This window comes from Athene noctua, chromosome 5, assembly GCF_965140245.1.
Source record: "Athene noctua chromosome 5, bAthNoc1.hap1.1, whole genome shotgun sequence".
Classification (NCBI taxonomy): Eukaryota; Metazoa; Chordata; class Aves; order Strigiformes; family Strigidae; genus Athene; species Athene noctua.
The window spans coordinates 58,953,846-58,980,545 of NC_134041.1; the positions used below are offsets into that span (position 1 = coordinate 58,953,846).

General features: G+C 35.1%; 1 protein-coding gene across 9 annotated transcripts in view; it reads left to right on the top strand.

Moving 5' to 3' along the window:
* Positions 1 to 26,700, top strand: part of ATRNL1 (attractin like 1) — a 520,660-nt gene that overhangs the window by 320,975 nt on the left and 172,985 nt on the right. Inside the window, exon 27 of one of the 9 annotated variants that reach the window (XM_074907812.1) lies at positions 19,002 to 19,562. The exons of the other annotated variants lie outside the window; for them this stretch is intronic. Within the exon in view, the coding sequence (XP_074763913.1) occupies positions 19,002 to 19,007 (6 nt within the window). The 3' untranslated portion in view covers positions 19,008 to 19,562. Of the gene's footprint in view, positions 1 to 19,001; positions 19,563 to 26,700 lie in introns of those variants that run through there. 9 annotated transcript variants of the gene reach the window in all.

Below are 26,700 nucleotides of genomic sequence, written 5' to 3' on the forward strand. Positions count from 1 at the left end.
TGTGGATTTAAGGAGGGTTTAAGAGTGATGAAGCTGAAGGGGTTGGTTATGGGACAAATGAAAAAAAAAATAATCTATCAGTGTATCTTTCCTTTCTCCTGCTTCTGTTTTGGTTTCTCTGGGAACTGCCAGCAAGAGATGTTTTGGTATCTGTGCCTGAGAGTGGTGGGACTTTATGATACAGGAATAAAGGCATTTGAATCCAAAACCTTCATGTTGTACCCAAAAGCATTCAGATTTATATTGAATAGATAATTTCTTAGTGTCCAAATGTGTTTTCTATTTCTTTGAACATACCTGAAAGCAATGGTCAGTTGAGCATAACAATATGTTTATTAACAAAGAAGTATTTAAAAATCTTCGTGAAGGGAAGAAAAGAAATATAGGTTATTTGGGTTTTTTGCATGAAGGAGGACAAGCTAGAGGCATGGAATGAAGTAAAAGAGGAAGAAGGAAAGCTTTATATAGTAGCATAATTAAACCATTAACAGATTATGCTGAGGTCTAAATGGATACATGATTAATTTAATTTTCCTGAAGTGGGGCTCAGGTCTCTAAAAGATGTCAAAGCAAAGCTTTAGATACCCATTAAACCTACACAAAGAAATACTGCTTTGCAAATGTTTGCCACTCCAAGTTTCAATCCTGCTTGTCAGCTGAAAATTAACACCGTGCACAAAAATAGTTGCTAAATCAGCATCTCTGGGACTTCCTAAACTCACATTTAACTGAACAACCTGATTTTTTTTTTTCTTTTGCATGTAAATTAGTGTGTTTTTCCTTGCATCATGAGGAAGACTGACTAGTACAAAAGGGAAGTGTCTGTCCTGTGATCCAAGTGCCTTAAGTCCAGTTTCATAAATGAGGGATGTTTGTCCTACTGGCTAAGTGAATAAAACTTGGGCCTGCTGTACTGGAAATTGAGGTTCTAATCCTAACACTGCCACAAGTGAACACTGTGCAACGAAAACTTTCTGTTTTGTAAGGTATAAGAAATGAGACCCTTCAATATGAAGGGCTCTAAGTGGACAGAGTAATCAATACCAGTCAGTGGCAGTGCTGAGAGGAGGACTCCTGTCCTCCCACTGGAGGACTCCCATCTTCCAGGCCACAGGGATGACAGTAATAGCTGCTGTTACTGTTTCCGAGATGTTATTCTGTGTCTCTGATGAAAAAAATGTTTAGTAGAGGCTTGAAGCATTCTCAGGCTTCAATTCAACACAATATTGACAAATATATTTTAGACTCATCATTCTGCAAGAAAAAAAACCAAAAAACAAACACAACACCTTGTCCCACTGAAATTTATGTTCAGAAGACCAGCCTGTGCCCATTCTATCACCTTAGGGAGCACTAAATTCCATCCAATTAAAATAAATACTCTTTGAAATAACGATGATAATTATGGATATATCAACTACTTGATTATGTAGGCTCAACTCTGTAAATGCCATTAATGTGCACACTTGCATTACGTGACTCAAAAGACCAGGATGTGTCATAAATATTTCTTATTTCAGACACATTAAAAAAAATTACACTTTCCATCATGACAGAGGTTTACAATCATTTGAGTCAAATTACCTATTATGTCACAATGCATGGTTTCATTCTGCAGGGAGTTAGAGTGCTTTTGAGGCATTTGCATCCATGTGGTAAAATGAGCATACTGAGAAATGCTTTATATATTGGTTCAATGTTGGTGATCAAATTAAAGGTTTTTTTAATGTTTCTTTCGAAAGATTAACTTTTTTTTTTTTTTTCTTTTAGTAAGAACTAGCAATACTGTATTAATATAACAATATAAATTCTACTGGTGTAAATAGAAATTCAGTTTATATTGTAGAAAAGTTTTGCAGTTTGTCCTAAGAATTTATTTCGTGGTCATGCAGACAGATGTAAACATAGATATAACATTACTAACATGGGCAATTCCATTGTTTTCAGTAGCTCTAGTTAGGTATTTGCTTTCATGTTTTGGGTTTGCTGACTTAATGAAGAAACTTTATTGGAGTCTGAGTAATATGGATTAAATTAGTATTATGCTCATGCCAAAAAGTCTTTTCATCTTGAAATAGTAAACCTGTTGAGGTGTCAGGGAGCAGCAGTAAGAGTGGGCTGCCCAGCAGGGGAAGCTGAGCTGGGGGCTGAGGATGATGAATGTGTGACACCAGTACTGGCACAAGAGGTGAAGAGTAGGGCTGGTGACCACCATCGGGCTCAGCCACCACACAGGGCATGCCAGGCAAGCCTGCAGTGACAAGAGTTGAGCCATGAAGACAAGTCAGCAGGGCAGGGTCAATCTCTGCAAGGTCCAAGGCCAGGCACAGGTGTACCTACATACTAGTTCAGGAAGGACCAGATCCTGGGCTTAGGTGCAGCTCCCAAGCCAGGGGCACATGCCTCAGGCTAGTGTAGCTCTCTTCTGGGCCTAGTCCCAGGTCACACAGCTGCCCCACGCCAGAGCTGACCTTGGACATGGGCCGTTGAACGGCTCAGAGGAGCCAGAAGACATAAGGCTCAACACTACGGTTGCCACTAACTTATGGCAATAGCTGATAGCTCTCAAAGTGTACAGATTGCATGCCTGTTACAGCATGCAGTGTATTGTCTGTTAAAGAACCTTATTTTTGTAAGGCTGAGTATTACAAGCTATGTCTATGTTAGAAAGTAATTCAGCACCCTGGGGTACACCACTAGAAGCAGCTGAAGCTCCTACATGTTCGTTGCATGGACTTCAGGAGATTTCCAGCCAGATTTAGTCTGCTTTCCCATACCACACATTTCTACCCTGTGTATCGTTTAGTTTTCCTAAGGATCACTCATACATAGCTCAGGACTCTTGCAGACCCATTGGGATTGTAGCATTTACGGTGCACACATCAAAGAGTTTCTTGTTTGGTTTCCTCCAAAAAGAGCTCAGTGCACCAGAAGTTCCCTGTAAACCTAGCCAAAGACAGACAGAGGGAATGTCAGGGGGGATTAGTTTCAAAACCACACTACTGTATTTGACCAAAATGCTAAGGTTCTTTCTTGATATGTTCCGCTCTCTCTTCCTGCCTTGCCAACTCCTTTCCACTCAGCTCTTGTAAAAACTTCTGCAACACTTCCATCCAAGATATTTATTCACAATTGGACCTACAGTAAAACATCTTGAACTTGACATCTGTGCCTCTTTTGAGTTAGAGAGTATTTGGGATATAAACTTTATTTTTGTAGTTTTCGCCACTGCTGTGACATGTAATTAAATAGTAGTAATAAAGATCAATACACACTGTGTTCTTTGTAGCAAAAATGTTTTTCTGCAGTGCCATTTTTTATATTAAAAATAATTTTACTGTGAAAAAATTGTTATAGATAGGTGCCAACAGAATTATTTTTAATTTTTGCTTTTAGCTAAGAGCACAAAAAGAAGTCTTTATTTAAAATCTGTTTTATGGAAGATTTGAGTGTATGCCCAATAAAGTTCTTTCTAGACTGCTATCCTATATGCTTAGTTCCAGATTGCAAAGAATTTTGTCCTGAAGTTATAAGCCCTCTGAAATAGGGATATAAAAGGGTATCTAACAGACCATTAACTATAGGGGTAGCATCAAGTGTAACTTTAATGTCATACAGATCTCACCTTTTAGAAAGTTTCAGTACACAGTGATGTGAATTTTAAGTGTGTTAGTCAAATATTTCTAACACATATATGGTTCGACTTAAACAAAAGAAAAATCTTGAGGTTTTTTCCCCCTTACTTTGAAGTGAAATACCACCCCAAAATGCAAGAAAAAAACCTTGAAAATTAGCATTACATCTTTACTGGATGCAAAAGCTGAAAAATGAAATAAGGAAGTTACCAGAAAGCTATTAAGTATTTTTAGGTCTACACAATTTAAATAAAGATGTTGTTTTTTTGAAAAATCTCAGAAGAAAATAAAGCTATTGTATTATTGTCCTTACCATAAAAGAATGCTAAATTAATTTAGGACCCAGAATCTTCTCCCTCTCTGAAGACCTCTTGACTGGAAGAAGTAAAAACTGAGAACACACAATACTAGCTGCAGCTTTCAAATGAACCTCAGATCACCTGTCATCTCTGTCAAACTTCATTTTCCACTGCACTAAGTGAAGAAAAAAGTGGCCACTGTAAAAATGCCTTTAATATGGCAGTTTCAAGTATCATTAAGCTCTGTTCCATCTGCTTAAAGAGAATGTGGCCATGCAATTGCTAAGAATGTTGTTACAGACCAAGCAGCCAAGCACGTAGATTTATCATATGGAGTCTGAAAAAAACCCCAATCAACTCTGTTGATGTTCTACTGCTCTTTGTTGAATTATTATGGATTAACTCAACAAGTTTGTAACTTCCTCATTTAGTGTTTAATCCACATAGAGAAAATAAATGAGCAGTTGAAAATCAGTTTTTTAAACTATCTGGTATATAGTTAATTGTCTCTTGTGGACTCAATAATTAACATTTCTTTAGGAACTTTTAAATCTCAAAGACTCAAACTTTTAAATCTCAAAGACTCAAAACACTTTACAGCAGTAGCAGGTGTCATATTTTACAGGTTAAGACAGAGGTGTGACAGTAATGTCATAAAAGAAATGGCATATACAGTGAACAAGTTTAAGTAAAGATCTCAGTGCTGTTTAGTGAACCTTGTTTCCAAGTACTGTCTCTGTACTACGTTTTTAGATCCTCCTATCCTTCTCCACTCTTCTACTCTTCAACTCTTCACTTCTATTTCGCTTTTGTTCAAGCTGATGGACGCTGAACACTTTTGAAAACCCTGTGTTAGGAAATTTAAGTGTAGCATTGCCAACTTAAAGAAAAGGAAAGGTCTTGGAAAGGATTCAGGATTGACCTTGTCAGTTGCCTCTACTGTACATTTGATTTATTTGTCTCTCTGTTACTTTATTATTACTTCCCTCCCCACTTTGCCAAGGAGTAAGGAAGGCTTAGTGGAAAAGGGAAAAGGAGGGAGAAAACAGATGAAATCAAATGGATATTCAGGAAACTTGAGATGCAGCGTTCCTAATAACTATCCCTTAAGACATCCTTTTTGCTGGAGACATCAGATGAACCATCCCATTTGTTCTTTTCCTGCATCCAGATCAACATTTTAAATAGATCTAAGTAAAAGCACAACATATCCCAAGTCCTATGAAATGTACTGTCAACATATTCTAGTGTGCTGCCTGGAAATATTCATACGTTAATAAAATCAAACCGATTTTCTTCAAAGGTGATATGTTTTGCCATTCTTGGCAAGGTCAGTAAGTCAGATTTGAGTTTGAAGTATTTAGTTTCAACTTCTCTGAGTAAAGAGAGAGCCAAAAAATTTGAATTAAAACATTCAGGAAATGTATCTCCATTTATATACATGAGCAAAGGAACAACTGAAGCTGTTACATCTTTTTTTTTTTTTAATTTGTTTTTTTCCCAAACATTTCACAAAATATAAGGAAAGGTATCCTTATATTTTTAATGTTTAGTATAATGTAGCTATAAATTACAGGAAAACATTTTAGGTAAAATGGAACAGAAACATTTGTAGTCACATGCTCTCCAAGATTAAGTTTTTTACCAAAATAGTTAAAACCAGTAAATCTAATAATATAATAGAATTAATAGATAATGTTAAAAACCCAAGCTGTTCCTGATGCTGCAAAAATCAGTTAAAGTAGCAACATATACATAATTACTATCACTTCTGAATAATGTGTTTATAAGTGTATCTACATGCATTCACAAATGTATTTATTATTAAAAAAAAATAAAAGCATAAATAGAAGCCTTTTGAGTGCTCATTTCTCACTTTGTAATGATTAAAAAATGGGTTTGGTTTGTTCCAGAGTGCTAGTTTATTCCTGGGAGTATTTCATATCATATTGCATCGCTGCATTAAAACTTCTGTTTCCTGAATAAAACGGTGGGTTTATAATCCTTTTTAGAAGTAAACATTCTTGTTTATAAAGAAAATGCCCTATATTTTGCCATGCAAGAGGAGAAGCAGCTTTTAAGAGAATATTGAGTTCAACACATACATATATATATATATATATACACACACATATAGCACGTACATGGTTGGCTGTAAGGAAAGTTATAATGTCTAAGATTTTAATGTTATTTTGGCCACAGATTAAAGTTTTCCTTTGGGTACTGAGGCTGAACTGTCCTTCTGTTAAACTGCAGAAGAGTAGGTATCTGTACACCTCCAAGCATATATATTTCAGCAGAGTGCTTGAATTTGCAACACTTTTATGCTTTGAATTAAATGCACTCATCAAAATAATTAAAGAGGAATTGTAATCTAAAGTTAGCACTGGTGAGAAGATGCAGTCCTTCTTTGTGTACTTGTCATCTATATAAGGTGCAGCACTGGAATTTAATTTTCTGATTTTAAAATGAATATTTAATTAAATTACTTTAGAAATACTTATGGTTAATGAGAAAACTCAATTTGCAGAAAGTGTACTCTTGAAATACTTTTGTGACATTCCAAGCTTGATTCCTCATATGCAATTATTATGCAAATATTGTTTTGGCAAATGACCTTTGCCATGAGTTGTTTTATAATCGTGCAAGGTTACGGAATGCTGTAGATTTTTAGGTTTTTGGTTGGTTTTTTTAGCAGTGGTTTCTGTGACAATGTTACACATAAGACACAAAGACTAATTGCTGACAGTAAAAGCCTCTGCAGTTGTAACTGATGCTTTTCTGTGTTTTAAAATGTCAGGAAATGAGACATTTAAAAATATTTAAAATTTATTAGTTAGTGTTTCCTGAAATAGTTGCTATGGATGGCAGCTCATCTTCTCCAGTAAATGTGAGAACTGTGATTGTGTCCAGCTTTTCTTTTCCAGCTGTCACTAGCAGAGTGTCATAATATTTAGAGATACGCTCTATACCTGTCAGAGTTTGTTACAGTTCAGTGATGCATGATGAAGTGTGAGGGACATAGTCTTCCTACCCTACTAACAGTATAAATGCAGTGACGATACTTCACAATGACTCCTTGTTCAAGGTCAGTGCAAAAACCTGCATCTGTAGCGTTCAACAACTCACTTATTAATTGTTGAGTTCTAGAATGCAAGGCCAATTTCTTTAATATGTCTATAATTTTATGGAACTATTCCTAGGCATTTATGAGCAATACAACAAACTTTTGTAACAAGTGCAATTTTTCCCTACAATTTCTCTTTCAAAATGAACTGATTTAATCATCTGAAATTATTTCTTTGTTCAAATCCTTTGAAATTAAATATGATAGCATTAAGCTTTTGCTATTTTACCTGAGGATTAGTCCTGCTGGTATTTGAAGATATGACTGAAGGGGTACCTCTGACTAATACTTATTCTGGTAATTTTTATAACACTTTGAAAAAATTAGAACTTGCTAGCTAAGGGATTATTATAAGCATATAAGAATAATATACACCTAACTCATTAGCCTTATTCTTCTGTTTTGCTAAAATATGCAATTTTAGGCCTTTAACACCTCAGGTGCTCTTGGCTTATTTTGTGCATGTCATTTAAACACATGCTAGTGTGAGTTATTCCATTAGAATATTTGCATGTGCTACTTTTCCAGCTGCTAATTATCTAATAAAAATACTTGCTAATTTACAGATGTTCTGTTACTGCACTATTGTCCTGAAACCTTTTTTTTTTCTCCTCCTACACCTTTCCCTGGAAATCACAGGGCCATAAAGGAAGTATGACTAATTGCATTATTAATGGCATATTCAATTGTTTATATCATTGGAAAGACTTATTTTTAGTTATTTTTAATCTAAATAAATACATACAAATATTTCGATTTTCTATTAAAGATCTACAGCTCCACAAACTTAAGCAACATTTTATTTTTGTAGAAAATGCTGTTTAAATAATGCAATAGAAGAAAATCCTTTACACAAAACAGTTTCAGGTAGAAAGTACTTTTGAAAATCTGAGAGATGAAAAACATCTTTAAATGACAATAAGGATGAAAAACCTTTGTGTATTTTCTGAAGAGTATCCATCTTTGCCAAGATCTGATGAAATCATCTCAGTGGGTTGTGACTCCTAATAGAGCAGCAGCTGCAGCGTTCACCAGGCTCCTGGGCAGCATCTCTCCAAACCCGCACGTGAAATCAGTGCGGCACGGACACAACGGTGCCACTGGGGCTGAGGTGGATGAGATCCTCTGAGTAGACTGTCTACCACTGCACATCATTCTCATTTCCAGGTGTTAAACTCCATAGCATTTCTTGGGGCAGTGAGGGGTTGTGACTCTCCTGATATCTTTATTCATCATTTGTCTTTTGCTTTGTATTGCTAGATTTGAGAGGAAGACATCATCTTTTCTTGCTGTGTTTTGGGGCAGAGGTTTTTTGTTTGGTGGTTTTTTTGTTTTTGTTTTTGTTTTTTTTAAACAGTACTGAGTATAAAAGACAAGAAGAAGTAGGGTCAGACTGAAACATAATGTATGTTCTAGTACATATGATAGTTTATAAAGAGTCTACCTGAGACTAATAAAGTCAGCAACTTGCTTGGTCAGTTTGTTTTCTGGGAACTCACATGGGACAATAACAAGGAAATGTGCCTTTACTTGCTCCAGGTTTTGGCTCCTCTTATGTCACTTTAACCTCCAGGGCAATGCTGTATAGGAGATCAGGACTTCAGCTTCCAGCAAAGGGTTCCTTCACAGATTTGAGGGAAAAAAAGAGTATATATTTCATGCTTATGTCACAGAAGGAAGCACAGATGACTAGCGAGACCTGAAAAGGTAGCAAGATTGACTGATTTTGATATATTTTTGCTTTTTGTTGTAATGTAGGTTAGTTCACCTACACAGCAGTTAATGTTGACATCAGAAGTTTCTGAATAACTTAAAAGTATGCTACACTGGTTACAAAGATTATTTTAAGGTATACATTTTGTTGAAGAAATAAACTTCTCTAAACCTTGAAAACTTTACCCTGATCCTCAACATTTGTTTTGCTTATTGAAGAGGAATCCAATGTCCATTGTGTATTTTGCTATTTGACGTTAAAACAGAAAAGCCTGAAGTGCTATACAAGTATGAACTTAAGGTGTGTAATGTTAGGCTTGAAACATAAAGTCCTACAGTAAAGCTCACAATAATTTAGAGAATACATCAATTGCATATATGATCATAATAATCACTTTTATTATAATCTATGAATCTATTTACCGTGTTTACTCCTTTTCTTAAATATTTATCTGAAATATCTTTGGCTGGATAATTGTAAAGGGATCAACAGAAGAGAGACAAGAATTTGTTTGAGATTTGAAAAAATGCTTATACAGAGAGAGACTGAAGATCTCAATGCAGTTAGCAGAATGAAGGTTAAGAGGTGATCTGTTCAGAGTTTATCTCCTCTTTAGGGAAAAAATTACCAGCTACAAGATGAGTTTTTAATGTAGCAGGAAATGATATAGCAAGATCCTATAAAGAGAAATAGAACTTGAAGGTTTCAGGGATTCTCTATCACTAAATAAATGTTGTATGGTTGATGCATAAACTACTGGGGGCAATTCTTTAAAGTATGTTACGGATCAAGTCAGACTGGATCATCATAATAGCTCCTTGGTGGGCCATTGGTTTGGTCCTTATGTAGGCATTAGAATGTCACCTTCTCTGAAAGTATTCATCATTCTTCTTTTATGCACATACTGATCTATTCTTGCGTTTTCTTAGTTTATGAGATCTGATATGTTTCATCATGAGAGAGGACAGTGGCTGACAGGCCTGTCACATCTTACTTGAAAATAATTGCAAGTGCCGAACAACTACATTTCGTTTGTATGTCTTCTTTTATGCTGCCTTATTGTACCACATTGTAACCTATTCTGCTTTAAACTTCACAAACTTCTGCAGTCACATAGCTAAGGAAAATATTGGAATATATTAACAGTAGATTGTCATTAGTTTGAGTCGATCTCCTTTCATGAGTGAACTATGTATTGGCTGCCAGGTTATGTGTGGAACAATTTCATTTTCACTGGTGTAGCATAAAACCCTGCCATGCAGTGACAATTACTGAGACCTATATCCCATAAAATGTACTTTAATTTTTTTTCCCTCTGCAGTGTTTAGTAGCAACTTAGACCTCTTGAGCACTTGGAGATTTACACTGAAATTATTGCTACCAAATTGTTTTTTTAAATATAGATTGCAAATCTTTTAAAGCATTTATTAGAATCTGTGTCATATGCTGCAATTAACTTGCCATTACTTGCAGCTGCCCTTTCCAGTGAAAAGATTAGAAGATGGGAATTTGTAATCGGGAAACCTCAACACAGCTGTCAAAAAAGACTTGGGATCAGTACAAGTAGTCTCAAGGGACAACTTGAAAGGCAGATTTGAACTGTGAACTTCTATGTCAGAATTTTGATTGCCAAGGACCCTTCTAGGTCACACAACAAGGATAATGAGTGCTACAGACTTAAATGCTCTTGGACAAAAGTTTATTATAACTGCACATAGAAATAGCCCAAATATGTCACAGTAGATTCATGGTTATTACTCAAACAATGCATTAATGTTGGCAGTCAGTTGAAATATGGTATGTATATAATAGTTTCATTTAGTATCACTTAAAGGTCTGAACTGCAAAAAGGCATGACCTGTCACTGATGTATGCAGCTATAACAAAATATGAGAGTTATCCCTTTCGTTTGACAAATTTCAGATCACTCATCTACTGTACAAAATGAGAGGAATGTAGGATAAGTTATAAAGAACTTAATTCACCACTTTGCTGGGTGGTTCTTATTCTAGAAATTCAGGTGATTCTCCCTGAAATCTGGAACATCAGAAGATGAGGTATAGTTTTTATTTTAATTTAAACAAGCAACCCTTTACTCCAAATGGAAAAAGAAAGTAGGTTTAAAGCTTCTTGGTTTGGGTTTTGGGTGGTTTTTTTGTGTTTTTTTTTTTTTGTTTTGTTGTTTTATTTGTTGTTGTTGTTGTTGTTGTTGTTTGGGGTTTTTTTTATGATAGCCAAAGATATTTCATTTGAAATAACATTCTGAGATGTATATGTAGTTTATTCTGGGAGTCTTAATTAAAAAAAATAAAAAAGTAGTATGCCAAAATAAATACATAATAAGGAAGCATCTGCGTCTGCCATAGAACTGACAAAAACTAAAATAAATTATTGCTTTTCTGAAGGAAAGCAAAAGTTGTCTTCTCTAGTCTCTGCTGTTATCATTGGAAGGAATCAGTGTTTGTGTTACTGTTGAGCTACTATGACACAGTTTTCAAACTGACTTATCATGGCATGCTGGTTGGGAAGATAGTGAATGTCACCAGTTTTCAGTAGGAATATGGAAAACAAGATTAGTGCCTCCATAAAGTGCAGTAGATAACTTTGTCATTGTAGTCGATGCTAGGAAGACTCTGAGTTTGTATCTTACCATGAACTCTGATAGCATCTGAAGTGACAGCAATGATTTCAAGATCTCTAGTGCTGCAGTTTTTAAATCACTGCAGAAATGAAATAAGGAAAGACTCTGGAAGTTCTTGGAAAAAAAGGTACAACTTTTGTTTTATAGTTAAAAGAGTGATTGCAGTTAATCTGATAATGAAATCTATCAAGTTTGAGATTTTATTTCTAAAATGTATTCAGAATTGGAGCCCTATTGAGGAGACTGTATTGACTTTGTAATTCAGGATACCACAAAACAATGAAAGAAGAGTTTAATAAGGTGGAACTGATTGGGTTGGACATTCGTATACCTCTGTGAGAATTGTTTAATTGTCCATGAGATTGAGTTGTTAAATAAGCAGACTAATATAAACTGAGTAACACAAGAAAGAGAACTAATAAGAGATTGCAGAAATAATTTTGCTTCTAATATATAGTTCTTAATTATAGTGTTCTACACTCAGTGCTGTATGCTTGAAAGCTTACATTTCATGTCTTTGTTGAAGGAAGCAAAATAAATGTTATTTACCAATACCAGAATTTCTCTCATGTACATACATTATGTGCTTGACTTAAGGTGTGCAAGAATTCAGGGATTAATTGAAATGCTGGTTGACACTGTAGGTACATCTGGAAGGTGTAGCAGAGAAAAGTTTAGGATGTATTTGTGATTTTATTTCACAAATACACAGAATGAGTGGCTGACTGACAATTAGATGTCCAGATCAGGAATGCACACTATTGATTTTTTATTCAAGTATGATGGTCTGTCTTTCATATGTTAATGTAGCTGTTCTCCCCCATCCAGCTGTGCCAGTGAAAAAGGTTATAAACCTATTTCTAACCCCAGCTGCTCATTACTGCCATCTGCTGAAGGTTATGATGCTCTCAGCTGTGCTGAATGAATTGCCAGGGCTCACTTAGCCCGTTTCAATCAAAATGATCTGTGCTAGCAAAGATGCACTGTTTAAATCATTTAATATAACCTGAGGCTAATTGTCTTTGGAAAAGAGGGTGACTGGGTTGGCTGTTACCATGTCTGGAAAAAGATATGTGTCTACATCTTTTGATTTCTCATTGTTTGATTACTTCATCCAATTTAGTAACTCCTCAAGATGATCCTGGTCAGCAGCTTGTTGTTGTACTGAGGCAGACTTTTCTTTAACTACGTTGGCACTGATCAGCCCTGCATATACCAGTGAGAACTTTGGCAGCGGATCAGTTACAGGGGGATTCCAAAATGTATTTGTGCAGTGGTATACGTGTAGTCTGTGAATATGTTAGTGGTGCTGGTGGTTGTTAATCTAAAAAATTTGTACAGTAACTGAAGAAAAATCTATGATTCTGGCTTTGCTGTCATTTGTTTACTTTAAGTAAGATGAGTTGGGGAGATGGAAATGAAGATATTTCATTTATTTTGCTTCCAAGCCAGCTTTTGTGCTTTCTGCAGTCACCATAGAATTTGAGGTAATAAGCAGGTTAAACATAAAAAGACTAGATCACTTTACATATTAAGGGTTCATGATACTTCTGGTAGTCTGATAGTTCATGACTTCTGTGAGGGGAATCTATGTGACCCATATGTGGTGTAAACTTTAACTGGTCAGAGCCGCTGCAGTGCAGTTAAGGAAATACAGTACCACGTGTATTGCATAGGTTGTGGTAGTCTGATTTTTAGCTTGAGGTACGTCTCTTGCATTGCACTGTGCCATCACAGGGAATAATCCCCTAAAGCAACATTGCAGTGGACATGGCAGATGAAGAAGGCAGTTGGGATCATTGAAATGCTTAGAACAAACTTAGTCAATGTAAGATTTTATTCTTCATTGTCCATGATCAGACATGTAAGGAGTACCCAGAGAGTGATACTGATTTCTGCCCAAGGTGATTTCTCTTTATTGTGTACACATCCTGAAGAGCAAGGGCGAGATACATATCTTCCATGTGCCTCATACAATGTTTTTCTCCTAGAAGGTATGTTTCTCTTTATCCAAAACTTTATGCTTCTCTGGAACCAGTATCTTTGACAATAGTTAAATTAGGGTTTCCTTCCTAAAAGGCAAAGTGGGCTTCAGTGCCTCTTTGTTATGTTTTCAGAAGTGGGAGGATGTAAGTGACACCACTCAGCCTCACAAGAACATTTTGCCCTTTCTGAAAACAAATTTATAACAGAATAAAGATTTTTATTGATGCGTTTAGGATACTGAAGTGCTATATAATAGCACTAGTCTTATAAGACTGAATTATCTTCAGTTGATATTATAATCTATCGCATTAAATTTGGACCTGACCATTCCATTTAAGTTAACCCAAATAAAGAAAACTTGAAAACATCACAGGAAAAAAAAAAAAAAAAAAAGATGAAAATTGTTTCTCAAAAGGTTGTTTTTGTGTTTGGTTGGGGATTTTTTTGTGGTTTTTTTTGTAGTTTGTTTGGTTTTTTTTTTTTTGGGGGGGGTGGTGGGGGTTTTTTAATAACAAAGTAGCTATATTTTCTTAAAGACTTTTTCACACTGGAAATGTATGTAACATTGCCAATTTTTGGTTTTGTTATTTAGTCTGCATTAGGATAAAAGGGTTAGATGGTTGTGAGAAAAAGTGGCTGAAAAATAGTTCACCAGGAGTATTCATGTAGTGATTAGTCCTTCACTGAATAGTGAAGGGAAGCAAGCATAAAGGATAATGAACTTCAGCTGAAGTATCACTTGAGCATTAAAAAAGTATTCCCCTGGGACCAGTGTTGACTAAATTTTAGAAACAGATTTCTAAATATCTGATTTGATTAAATGTTCTCTACTGCACTGTTTCATGGTGAACTGGATGCTTTGATAAGCTAGAAAGTATTTTGGATTTATGATAATTGACATGGAATGTCTGCTGTAAGAGCGACTTATTTCATGTGAATTAACACTTAAAAATGTCTTCACAAGTGTCCCTTTGTAGACCAACATACACTATATGTAATTTGATTTTTGTTAATAATGAAAACAGCTGTTTTATCAAATCATTATGTTTTGAAATCTGCCAGCATTAACAAGCATACAGTAATGAAAATACTTTCCAAGTAGAAACTCTGCAGGATTCTAGGCTACCAGAAAGGCATCTATGGTTTGCACCAAGGAGAATCTGCCTCATAATCATTAGTATTTTACCGATGTACTGCAAAAGATAACTTGTTTCTTCTTAGTGTTAACAGTGAACACAAGATGATTTAACTTATTGGCATTGATGTTTGTTAGAACAAAGTTTAAGAGTCAGAATGAGATCTATTTAAATATCTGTGATGTCCTAGACAGACTAATCAGGTGAGTTTACTTTGACACAATGTGAGATACTGGGGAAGCATCCTAAAATTCATTGCATTAAAAAAATTTAAAATTAATTTGCAAAAAAAGAAGTAGAACTGCAGAGACCAGTTTTAGTGTTCATTTTAATATGCCTTTACAGCAAGCAACACAAATGAGCAAAAAACCAGTACTAATTCCTCATCATAACAGGATTCAAGCAATGTCACTAGGATTCAGTAAAGTCAGATGAAATGACAGCAGCTCTTCAGCTATTATAATGAGTTCGTTAACTAATCAAAATCAAGCATATGTATTTTGCATAAATCAGATAAAATTGTGACTTCAAAAACATTCATATGAATGTCTCTGACAGAAAGGTATTGTAGAGTATAAATAATTACATTTATAATACAATGTGGTATTCAGGAAACCCTTTTAAGGGACAGAATTTTTTTCCCACTTTCCAACTTTAGAGGCTGTCACACATTCTCTGTGTTACCCTACCTGTTTATTTGTGTTGATTCTGGTCCTGGCTGATGGAGGGCAAAATATTCTGCATGCACCAGGAGTTGTAAACTGCACGGAATTTACTCAGCAAGAGAATGTTCTCTTAGTATTTTTCTTGGCAACCATTAATAGACACACCTTAAAATACTGCCAGGGCCCCACAGGATCCTTGCTATCCATCTTACCTGAGGGAAATGTTGCCTGCTTCCCTGGTCTCGATTTTCTCCAAGTATTGTGCATTCCAAAAGTGCAAATTTCACTCTGCCTAGTGACATGGAGTGTTAATACAAGTCAAAGAAAATAAAAATCTCTTAGTAATAGAATTTTACAGCCATATAGTAACAAAGCCAACTGGGATATGTATTAAGGTTTCTGTAAGCTTATGTCTGTTGGCATATCTGTCTAGAAAGAAAGTCCTATTTGTAATAGACACCTGAAGTAGTCACTATTTTGTTTTGTGGAACTACATCTAATTACAGAGGAATCATTATGACCTGAAAGACTTACGACGTTCAACCACTGTTTTACTGCTAAGCACAGGCGCTAAAACCCACAAGTTTAATATAGACCCATATGTTGGAAGAACTCAAAAATTTCAAAGAACATTATTCCCAAGTTAAGTCCTGAGTGTAGGTTGCTCATGTTCCTGCATAATTCATGTCCTTTATATTTGTGTTAAAATAGTCTTTTATTATCTGATCGCAGATTTTTATTTTTTCTCATGAAAAAGGCAAAAGTCGTTAATATCCTGCTTGCCAAATATCAGTTTATCTCCAAAGTGTCAGAGTACGAGAGCCTCTTCGACTAGAAAGAATAGTCAGATTGTTCCTAATATGGGGGAAAATGTGTATTTTTAATTTTCAGAAAAAAAGAATAAATTTTATCTGAAATTTATGCAGTCTTGAAAAAACATCACTTTGACTGAAGTGTTAAATGTGGAAATTTTTTACCTTAACAGTTAAAATTTGGTGAAATTTTAAGGAATATAAAACTATTTTCTTGTGATAAAAAGAATTGAGTGATCATTTATGAGAGATACAATGTTCAGGAAAAGTATCTAGAGACTGTAATGGAAGTTCAGACCACATAAGATCATTACTTTATTATACATAAAAATGGTTGAGTTTTCACTTTTTAATATATTTTGTTTTAACTTTCTTCCATTTGTGAAAGTAACTTACTAAAACTACCAAAAATAACAACATCCTTTTATTGTATTTGCAGGTTTACAGAATTACTTACCTTTGCATATAATGATTATCCCCATTATTTTAATGAACTACACATATTAGCCTCTTAGGTAATTTTTCTACAAAATTAATGAAATATTTTGTATTTCTGGTTTATGAAGCAATTGCTGATTATGTGTTATGAGAAGAGACAATGACAGATTCTGATGTAGACAAATAATGTAAGAAACCTGAATTAAATTTGTGGAGGTTTTCATACAGTTACTACATTTTAATATATATAGACTCCTATGCTTTTAAGAGGGCTGGACCCATTTTGGGGAGATACTTGAAAATCAACATAAAGCATTGCAGTAAATGATTTAATCACAGTAGGAAATGAGATGAGACAGACAAGAATTTGGCTGCTACTGCGCTCTGAAAAGTTTCACAAAGGGGATAATGTGAAGACTGAAGAGTGAATTTTAGGATGGTTTATTGACTTGCAGATTTTCTGTCACTACAGAATTCTTTTGAAAGGTGCCACACCATCCCTGTACCTTTGTTAATGTGAGAGAGCCCATTGGCAGTTCCAGCCAGAAGGAATAACCTTGCCAAATTACACATTTACAAATCCTGCAGTGGATTTTCTGGTAATTTGCCCACTATTCATTTTTCTTGCTGAATAGTCATTTTCTTTCCTTTTTTTTCAGCTCCATATAGAATACTGTTATTAAAACTACTTCTTAAAGGCTTGTAAGCATTTTTAAGAAGTTTAGTTTGAACATGAGCATGCTCTTAGGACTCAGAAGTAAAAAAAGCTAAACTCAAGATATTCCAAGATGTCCAGAAATGTTAACTTCTTCAAGAATGTATTCCATTCAAGTTAGTGGACTGACAGATGACACTCCAGAATGACATCATAGCATCTTTGCATCCTAGCCCTGAAAGTGGTTTCTTTCTCTGTTCCTCTTGCTGCTGTTGAAACCTGTGACTATCTTCACTCTGGTCTCAGTGGGAAAAGACAAAGTTAGTGACCATCTGTAAGATGTACATGTGGGTAGTTTTTATACCAGCTCTACTGTTGTGACAAATATTCACCATATTACATATTCATGTATAAGTGAAGTCTGTAGTGACTGCCTGCCTGTGGCAGAGGAATGCATTTCCCTGGTGCCCAGAAGGAATGTTGCTTGTCTAAACAAGTTAATACGTGTCTTTGGGTGAGGAACTTTTTACTGACCCATACTGAAATGGAGAACAGTAATGTTTGCGACTAGGAAGAAGAATCCTGCACATTTTGTCAAAATGTGACGCGTTAAGTAGGAGCAGACTCTGGTCAAAAAAGTTGTGCTGGACTGTATTTCTGTATGAGGGACAACCTGAAATCCCAGCTGACCCTCTAAATTAGACTATACTATCTACATACTATACTACATACCTGTTGAAAGCAATGTAGCTGTTGCAGTTCCACATAATTATGGTAAATTATTTGGCCAGACAATGCAGACCTATTAAAAAAAAAAAAAAAAAAAAAAGTGATGGGATACAGAGAATAACCTTGCCTTTTGGTCCAAAACTGAGGAGAGTGCTTCAGGAACAGTGTCACAAGGTGTATGCTATGGTTTTTGCAATAGGAATATTTTACATTACTTAATATTTCTGGTAGAATTTTCCTCAGTGTTCACTGTTTGTTGTAAATGCAAAAAGGCATAATAAAATTATACAACATTTAGGAATTGTACTCCAGCCAAAGTGGCTTACATTCATTTGAAACATCATCTGTCTCAGTAATTAGAATAGTTACAGTTAACAGGGACCTGGCCCAAGCTATTTGTTTTTGGACTATATTCTGTTCAAGCATCTGCCCTTGAGTTAATTTTTTTTTAATTTCTCAGTATGTTCTAGGTATGGCCTGCATATTTAATTCCTCTTGAATATTTTTTTACCATTGGTGAATGAATTACCCTTTCAAATTAAAAAAAATCCTGATATTTTTTGTATGGGTAGAATATAGAACTATATTATTTTCCATTATGAACAATTATTTCTTATTTGTTTTGTTGACAAAAATTACCTTAAAAAAAAAAAAAATTAAGACCTTTGGCATGTGAGTGAAAGAATCCCTGTTTTCACCTCACTGTCTTTCCAGGGTAAAAAAAATGCATAGAAAGACTGGAAATCATGTGACACCATAAGCGAGAACTATTCTTCTAGGGTAGTAGATCATTATATGGCTTTTGTTATTTTACAGTACAATCATTTCAGTTCAGTTACCGTATTTTAAAAGTACATTTGGGGAATGTTTAAATAATGTTATCCTGTGAGTTACTTTACTGATACTTCCATTTGACTTATTACTGAAGATGAGATGCAGAAGTCCCATTTTAGAATATTAAAATATTTAGAAACATTGACATATTTGTCATTTGAGAGATTTGTCAGGATATCAGTCTCTCAAAATGAAAATAACATGAAAATATTTACAGAATTTTTTTTATTCCAGAAGTTCAAAGATCAACATTATTAATATCAATTAGTAAATAGAGGGAAAATTCCCAGTACCTTTTCATTTCATTTTGGATCTCCTTTCTTTCTGCAGGTGTAAGAAGGAAAGGAGAAAAATGTTTAAAGAAACAGAACATTGTTGATGTACGTTGAGGAACTCTGGCAGAAGCACTAGAGGCAAAAATTGGGTCAAAAATTGACATAAAACACTTTGTCTTGTACCATATATAATCTGTAATGACAGTATAGTGTGTGCCTGTATCTGCATCTATGTGTATGTATTTATCATACAAAGGAGGCCCTTGCCTTTTTACAAGTAAGTTATGAGATCATATAGAGATTAAGTAAAATAAGAATTTTGCATGCCTCAGTTGTCACTCGGCTATCTCAAAGTACTGCACAAAAGTGAGGACTATCATTCCGGTTTAACAACTGGAGAAAATAAGGTCTGGGTTGTTAAATAACACACTGCAGTTCGCAGGTTAAATCTGGGCAGAGCTGGGAGAACACTGCTTCTCTTCTTCCCAGTCTACTGTCAGCTCTGACAAATGGCAGCTTTAGTGTATTCTTGTCACTAGGTCATTGTTAATGACATTTGAAATCTACATGTTAAATGAAAGTGTGAAAAATGCTTAATAGTTGTTTTGTCAGGAAAAAGTTATACATAAAACCACTTTGTACTTTTTATTGAAACAATTTAGCTATTAAAGCATATTTAACAAATCCAATTTTTTGATGCGTGGTGTGCCACAATTACCATCAACTTTTATTACCTTTGGCAAATGATCATTGCTGTTCTCTGAATGACTTCACCTAGACAGATTTTTCCATTTCATGCAGCACAAAAAGCAGTTCATTAGTTCCTATAACAGTGCTTGCATTCAATCAACCATATTAAGCGGTGACCTATTAACAGGATGGTTCAAAGGCTTAGAGATACATGTGTTTGGATTTAGATTGACTTGCACTGTCCCAGAAGTTAAACTCAGTCTTTTATAGCTCTTAGAAATCATCTTGGAACAATGACTTTAATTGACCTCTAGTTAGTAAGCAAATAGTATGTAGAAAATCTATATAACTGAATATCCTTAAACCTAATGGAGTTACTGTCCCCATACTAAGGAACCCTTAGCCATATCATATTTTAGGTCCAGTCATAAAGCTTTGGTTTACTAATTCATATTCTTCTAAAAGAACTGAGTTAAGTGTTGTGAAATGGCTACGTTAGCATTTTCACAAGCCATCATCTTTTTCATAAGAAAAATGAATGTTTATTTTAATTTTATTGGTAACATGTTGGACCACTCCATTCACTTTGCCTTCCTTATAGAGATGAATGCAGAGAAAGACATTTTAGAGTAAATGTACATATTTCTAGGATACTTAAAGATGTTATAGATCATCTCTGTGATCAAACTGAAGATGAAAATTAACTTTGTATTCATGCTTGACGTTTATTTTCCAGGGAGTAAAGAAATAATGGTGTGGGTTTTCTATGCTTTTGATTTACATTACTTACTCACTACAGTTATATAGACAATATGTTGAAAATTGTCTAGTTACGTGTAGTTTCCTTCTGTGTAGCTGTTTTAGAACCCTATTGTTTCCTACTGGGTTTATTTAATTTGAATAGATGCAAAATTGTCTGTTTTCTGTGTAGAGGACTTATTTTGTCATTCATTGAAAAGCTAGATGTACAATGTTTCCAGAGTGAGGAGTGCGTTTCTTCTCGTAGGAATGGTGTAAAGTCATAAGGGATCAGTGATTGAAAGTTTTCCTCTAGAACCTTTAGTTGTTATGAGGTACTTAGTGTTTATTGTGCAGTGAGGTCATGATTCTACCCACAGTGATTATCGTATCTCATCATAGTTCTGTCTGGTTTTGCTTGCAAAGAATTGTGGCTCCATTTGTATATGTTTTGTTTGTGTTTTTCAGACATAACCAGATGATGCGTTTCTAAAATATGTTTGTTTCAAGTATTTCATATGGCCTAGAATTTAATAACTTTGGATTGTGTTATAAAAATAATACCCCCTGATACAATCATAGGATTAATAGGCTTTTTTTAAATATTGGTAAGATTCTTTTTTATATTTCTGTTTTCAGAACTGTGTGCTTTAAAGATATGAAGATAAATGACAACTTAGAATTCTGTCAATAATTTCTGTAGTGTGACAGAGGAAGAAAGCAATATTTCCCTGAAAATAACAATCATAATCCTAAAACCAGGAGTTATTGACCTTGAGTAGGAAGGAAGAGAAAGAGAAGTATAAGCTGAACGTGTAAAATGGTGGCTCTGGAGGCTAGAAGATAGAAAAAGAAATCTTAGGAGTTGTCTTTCAGTGAAATCTTAAGGTTCTCTTTCAGTGTTGTCTTGGTATGTGTGGCCAAAGGTGTTGTCTGACAACGCCCTTTCTTCCATGATTCAGACAATATAAACTACTATTGGTGAAAATTGGTTTCAATAGTTTTTCATACAAAAGTTCCCTAAGTGAGTATTTTTTCTGTTTTATTTTCCTGCATTTTCTTAGCTTTAATTGGAGAGCATAGCTCTCCAAGTTTCAAGTGTATTTCCTGCAACAGCTTTTATACCTGCTAATGATGGATACTCAAGCTGTTTATTTTGTTTAGGCCAGAGAGATTTGAAAAGCAAACTTTCACTGTACAAGTCCTTATCTCACATGAAAAAAAAAAAAAAAAAAAAAAAGAAAAAGTATAGTATTGTTAAACTATCACTTCTAAGAAAATAATATATGCTCTTTTTCTGCCCTTGGCAAATATCTCTTGAAAAAGTCAGAATCTTCAAGAAGAGTCTGCATTGCCCTTTACAGATTTCTTCCAAGAAAGGGATCTTTCTACCTCTCTCACTAGAAGGGCCACAAAAGTACCAAAACACCTTCCAAAAAGACTTGCTGGAAATCAGGAAAAGCTCTTTTCATCTTCTCACAAATATATTTCTTACAAATGCTACTATATGTTTCATAAAAGCCAGTAAGATTTACGATGGAGTTAATACCATCACCAGTACATGAGTAGCATGCCTTGTGCCTCTATAATAGTACCTCAGTACCACCTTTCAGTTTATTTTTGAGTTTTTTTTTCTTTCCTGGGAAGTGGTACATAGCAGCTAAGGCCATGCAGAATATCTGATGGATTTTCAGGCTCAATCAGATGCCATACTCGCCCCTCAGGTAGGTAGGAGTGAGATCAAGGCACTTTTTGCACTCTTATTGTTTGAGGCTGTCTTGTAAAATGAGAAGACTATTTGATTGTGGGCGGCTTTTATAAATTCTTTGATAGTCCCCTGCTCTCATGAGGCTGCAAGATGATCTTTTTTTTTTTTTTTTTTTACATCATTCAGTAGGTCAGACTTCCTGATGTAGAACAGACTGTCAGGTCAGTCCTTTGTTTAGTGTTTCTGCAGTCTGAAATTCCTCTATCCACAAAGATGTCTTCAGTGATTATGTGGAATATGCAAAAGAGAAGGAATAGTTACATGTCCCTGAAGCAATTTGGGATATTTTGGGGATGTGATGGGTATTTGGGATGCAATGCATCTACATTTGTTCCATCTGAGGCATAGACATATCTGGTGCACTTGAATTACAGCATTTGTTTGCAGTACTCTTGGGGACTGCTGGGGGGACATAAGCCTGGATTATTATTGCAGTCTCAGCTAACGGTGTTGGAGATATTGATATCACTGTCTCAACTCCTGAACAGTTCCTAAGAAATTACGTACTGTGGTAGGCTACTTGGGAGATGCAAGTACTAAAGACAGTGAGAATAATGACAAAATATTTATGTCTATGGTGGCCCACCCTGCATAGATTATTTTAATGTAACTTCAGCTTTTTGTTGGAAAATAAGTATTTTTCTTTCATAAGAATATCATAGAACTAACTCTTCTTCTACTCTCCCATAGAAAATGCAACAGTGCAGCCATCTACCTAAAAATGCAAGGCCAGGAACTAGGAACAACAGAGGACCAGCCTCTCTCCTGTTCTATCCTTTGCTTGATCTTGAAACTTGGACTCATTCAGATCATTGCACAAACTGTCAGACCATCTGCCTTTCCCTGTTTATGTGCAGAATCATAGTGTCTAAAGCAGCCTAACTAGAGATGCACTTCTACAACTAGCACGGAAAGGCGATCAGAGAACTCTGTGGAGATCTCTGTGTTACCTAGGTGGGCTCCACTTTCTGGATCTGTATTCCCTGTCTCATTACAAGTTTCTTCCCAGCTCACTAACCTGCAACTGGTTTATAGTTTATACTGATATTGAGTCCAGACCTCGTCCTTTTTTGTCTTTTGAGTTATTACAGCCTGCCCCATGGCCTTTCACCTTTCTTTTATTCTGTAGTAATTTCTGCCCTCTGTGCCTTAGGTAATTGTAAGTACTGCCTGCTTAGGACCTTCATATTTTTACATCCTGTTTTCCCAAATAGCTGAGCTTTCTCCCTTCGTTTCAGCACCTTTCCCTATTGATGGATATTTTCTGTGTTCCACTTTCTTTCAGCAAAGTTACTCATCAGCTGCTGTTAATTTGTCTCTCTGATGTCCCACTGACATAGGTTGGCCAGTAACATAGGACCAGCTATTTTGCTATGTGTTTTTTTTCTTCCATTCCCACTATGTAGGCCCAAGTTTTGCAATAATATAATTATTTTTAGACAGACTAACAACAGGTTCTAGTGGTAATTTACCTCCTAAACAGCTGATACTGTGTTGAACTCATATGCTAGTTTATCCCATCGTAATTTCTGTTTAAAGGCAACATCTTGTATCAGCATCATATCTCTGATCCCAGTAAGGTTTGTGGGGTTAAGCTACTGACTTTAAGAAAGATAAAAGAGCAGACCTGAAATTCATTGCTTCAGTATCACCATTAGAATTGCACTTTCACTGTTCGCACCCTTTGGTGGTGTTAGGCAGAAGTCAATAGTGGACACAGTAACATATCAGCAAAAATTCATCCAGCTTCCCTTGGCCTTAGGTGACACTGGGGACTCCTGTAGTTCTTTTGTTAGTAATGGATCTTCCTAAGTGGATCTGGTCTTCAGATTCCCTGAGGAAGATTTTGTCCCCTGTGCCTGCTTATCCAGATGATGTCTGAGAGTTTTAGGAGCTTTGTCATTGTCTGGCTTGTAACTAAAGGACGTGCTATTGGCTGAGGTCCAAGATAATTCATTCAGTTGCTTGACGTCCTGTAGCCTGGGGATAAGGAGAAGGTGACTCCACCAAATAATGAAGACTCTAGTCTCATTGGCTGAATGGCAATTCTGTACAATAATAAAATAAAATAATTAATGTATTTTAATTATAGTCCTCTTTAAAATCCTTTGCCTTAGCATATTTTTTTAATAATGCTCAACTGAAAGAACAAACCCAGAAAATATACAGATGTAACTGTTAATAATTCATACATACATTTTAAATGCAGTTTGAAAAAGGTACAGAAACACAGGAATTACTGAGTGTTTTTTGTTTGGTTTGCTTTTTCTTTTTCTCCTTTTGAACAACCTGGATATATTATATTGTCCAGGAACCTTTTTCCCATTGTATTGCTTTGAAGATAATGAAGGCATTTGAGATCACCGTTACCTATCTGTAGATCAAGCTGAAATACGTTGATTTCTTTCAATTGCGACTAACTTAAGATCATCAGTATAAGTAGCAAAGATTTTGAAAGACATGAGATGTTATCTTCCCTGAGTTTGTGATAGCAATATATATTTCTGTACAGAAGAGATTTTAAGGACACTTAATGTTTGGCATTTCATTTCATTTCATAGATCAGAAAGTAAGTAATTCTAGACTTCCATTCTTTCCCTTCCAAAATAGAGAAAACAAATGTAAATGATTTAAAAGCAATTAGTTGTATGCATATTGTCCTGGCAAACCATCCTATTCCTTTCTAGTATGTAAATTTTGAGGCAAGCTTGATTCATCTGACTCATTGATGTGAAACAGGGGAAAATCAAGGCTGCCATTCTAAACTGATGTGGGTTGTATTCCATTCTAATTTTATTGTTATAGAAAAATAAGACAATTTTAAAATCAGTTTGAGTCAATAATAGTGTAATAGCATCCTAAAATGATATTATTATTTATTCATGCTTAGTTAAATATAACTGTAACATGAAATAAATGATTATCTGTTTTGGATATAATTTCATAATAAGGCCTTTGAAGGTCGTTTGAACTACTGCACTAATTAATGTTTTATTTCCAGCCTTCCTTAATTATTCTTGCCAGATGGTCCTTTATTTATGTTATTGCTTGGAGTTTCCAGCTGAGGTTGTTTGATTGTTGAAGAAAAATATGTGATGGCACCATAAGATAACTGTAATTGAATTGTTAGGTATGTTAGAACATTCAAGCCTTCTGTCCCTGCTTTAGCCACATCTGGGAAATAAGTTTGTTAACAAAGTGCTTTGGCACCTCATTGAATACTTGATGTGATATATGAAAATGTTTAGAGCAAACTCAATTAACATAAAAGCTGTTAGAAAAGAGAACTCTGGTAGCTTCTCATTCATTTATGAATTACAAAATCTTCTGGGTAAAATGCACAAATGGGTAAATTACCAGGTGGTTGGTTTTGTTTTGGCTTTTGTTAGGTGTTGTTTGTTAGCGTCTGACTTACTTTTCTCATATCTAGACAATATTGCTTTTGTGTTTATAATAGGGTATCTTTACACTAGACAAAATGATGTAATAACAGCATAGTAATACTCAAATTATTTGGGTATCATGTGTCTAGCTTTGGTAATTAATATCTCAGGAGTGCTGGTTTCTAACAGGGTTAATTTCAACACTGAGAGATACCAGGTTTGGCAACAGGAATGTGAAGACAGCATTTACAGGAAACGTAACTGTTTTGTTTTATCGAATCATCAATGTTGTTTGTATTATGCTAGTAAGTAGGTATCCCATTTGTTCTTTGAAAGTTCTGTGGCATCAGGTTCTATGCAGCAACACATGAACAAACGTTCTAAAAAATAAGAGGAAATAAGGGGAAAAATGGGATGTAATATTACACAAATGCATAATTTTCTTCCAACAATGTAAATATTTGTTTTATCTCTTCTCTCTCTTTTCAAACCATTGTTTTCCCCATTTTTCTATAACCATTGCAAGAAGCAGTTTTGGGAAGTGGAGATGAGTTTACAGCCCTAAAACAAACATGGAGGAAGATGTTGAATGCATTTTACAGATATCAGGGTATACAGTATGTCGAGGTAGCTGGGAAAAAAGAACTGAGATGTTTGTGTAGGAAATTGGTTAATGGAGGAACAAGAAAGATATTAACACAAAGGTTCAAAATCAGGAAAAAAAAAATAATTGTACCGTCTCGAAAATGAAAAGTGAGACGTGTATTTTTGTCTCACTAATAGCAGAGTACTGCAAGAGATTTAGGTAAAATGTACTATAAAAAGAAGGTAAATCAACTACAAATTAGAAATAATAAGAAAAAGCTTACCATAACAACAGGTAGTAAGTGCTTGTTGAATAAGAATAGTCTTAGAGAAGATGACTTTTCTCTGTTTGTCTAGTGTTTTGATTTTATTAGCACAATAGAAAACGCTCTGAAAGAAAACTATCGTTTCAGTTGCGGAAATTGGCTCCAATTTGAAAATATGGATGTGCTGTGTGAAGTTTCACAAATCTATAACAGCTTTTAGAAACATCAGTAAAATTTTGTATTGTCTTTTTCTGTTGGAGTCCGTCTTTAACAGCTCAACATATTTCCTTGGCAAATCTTCATTGTTTGCTACATGTAGTTTTC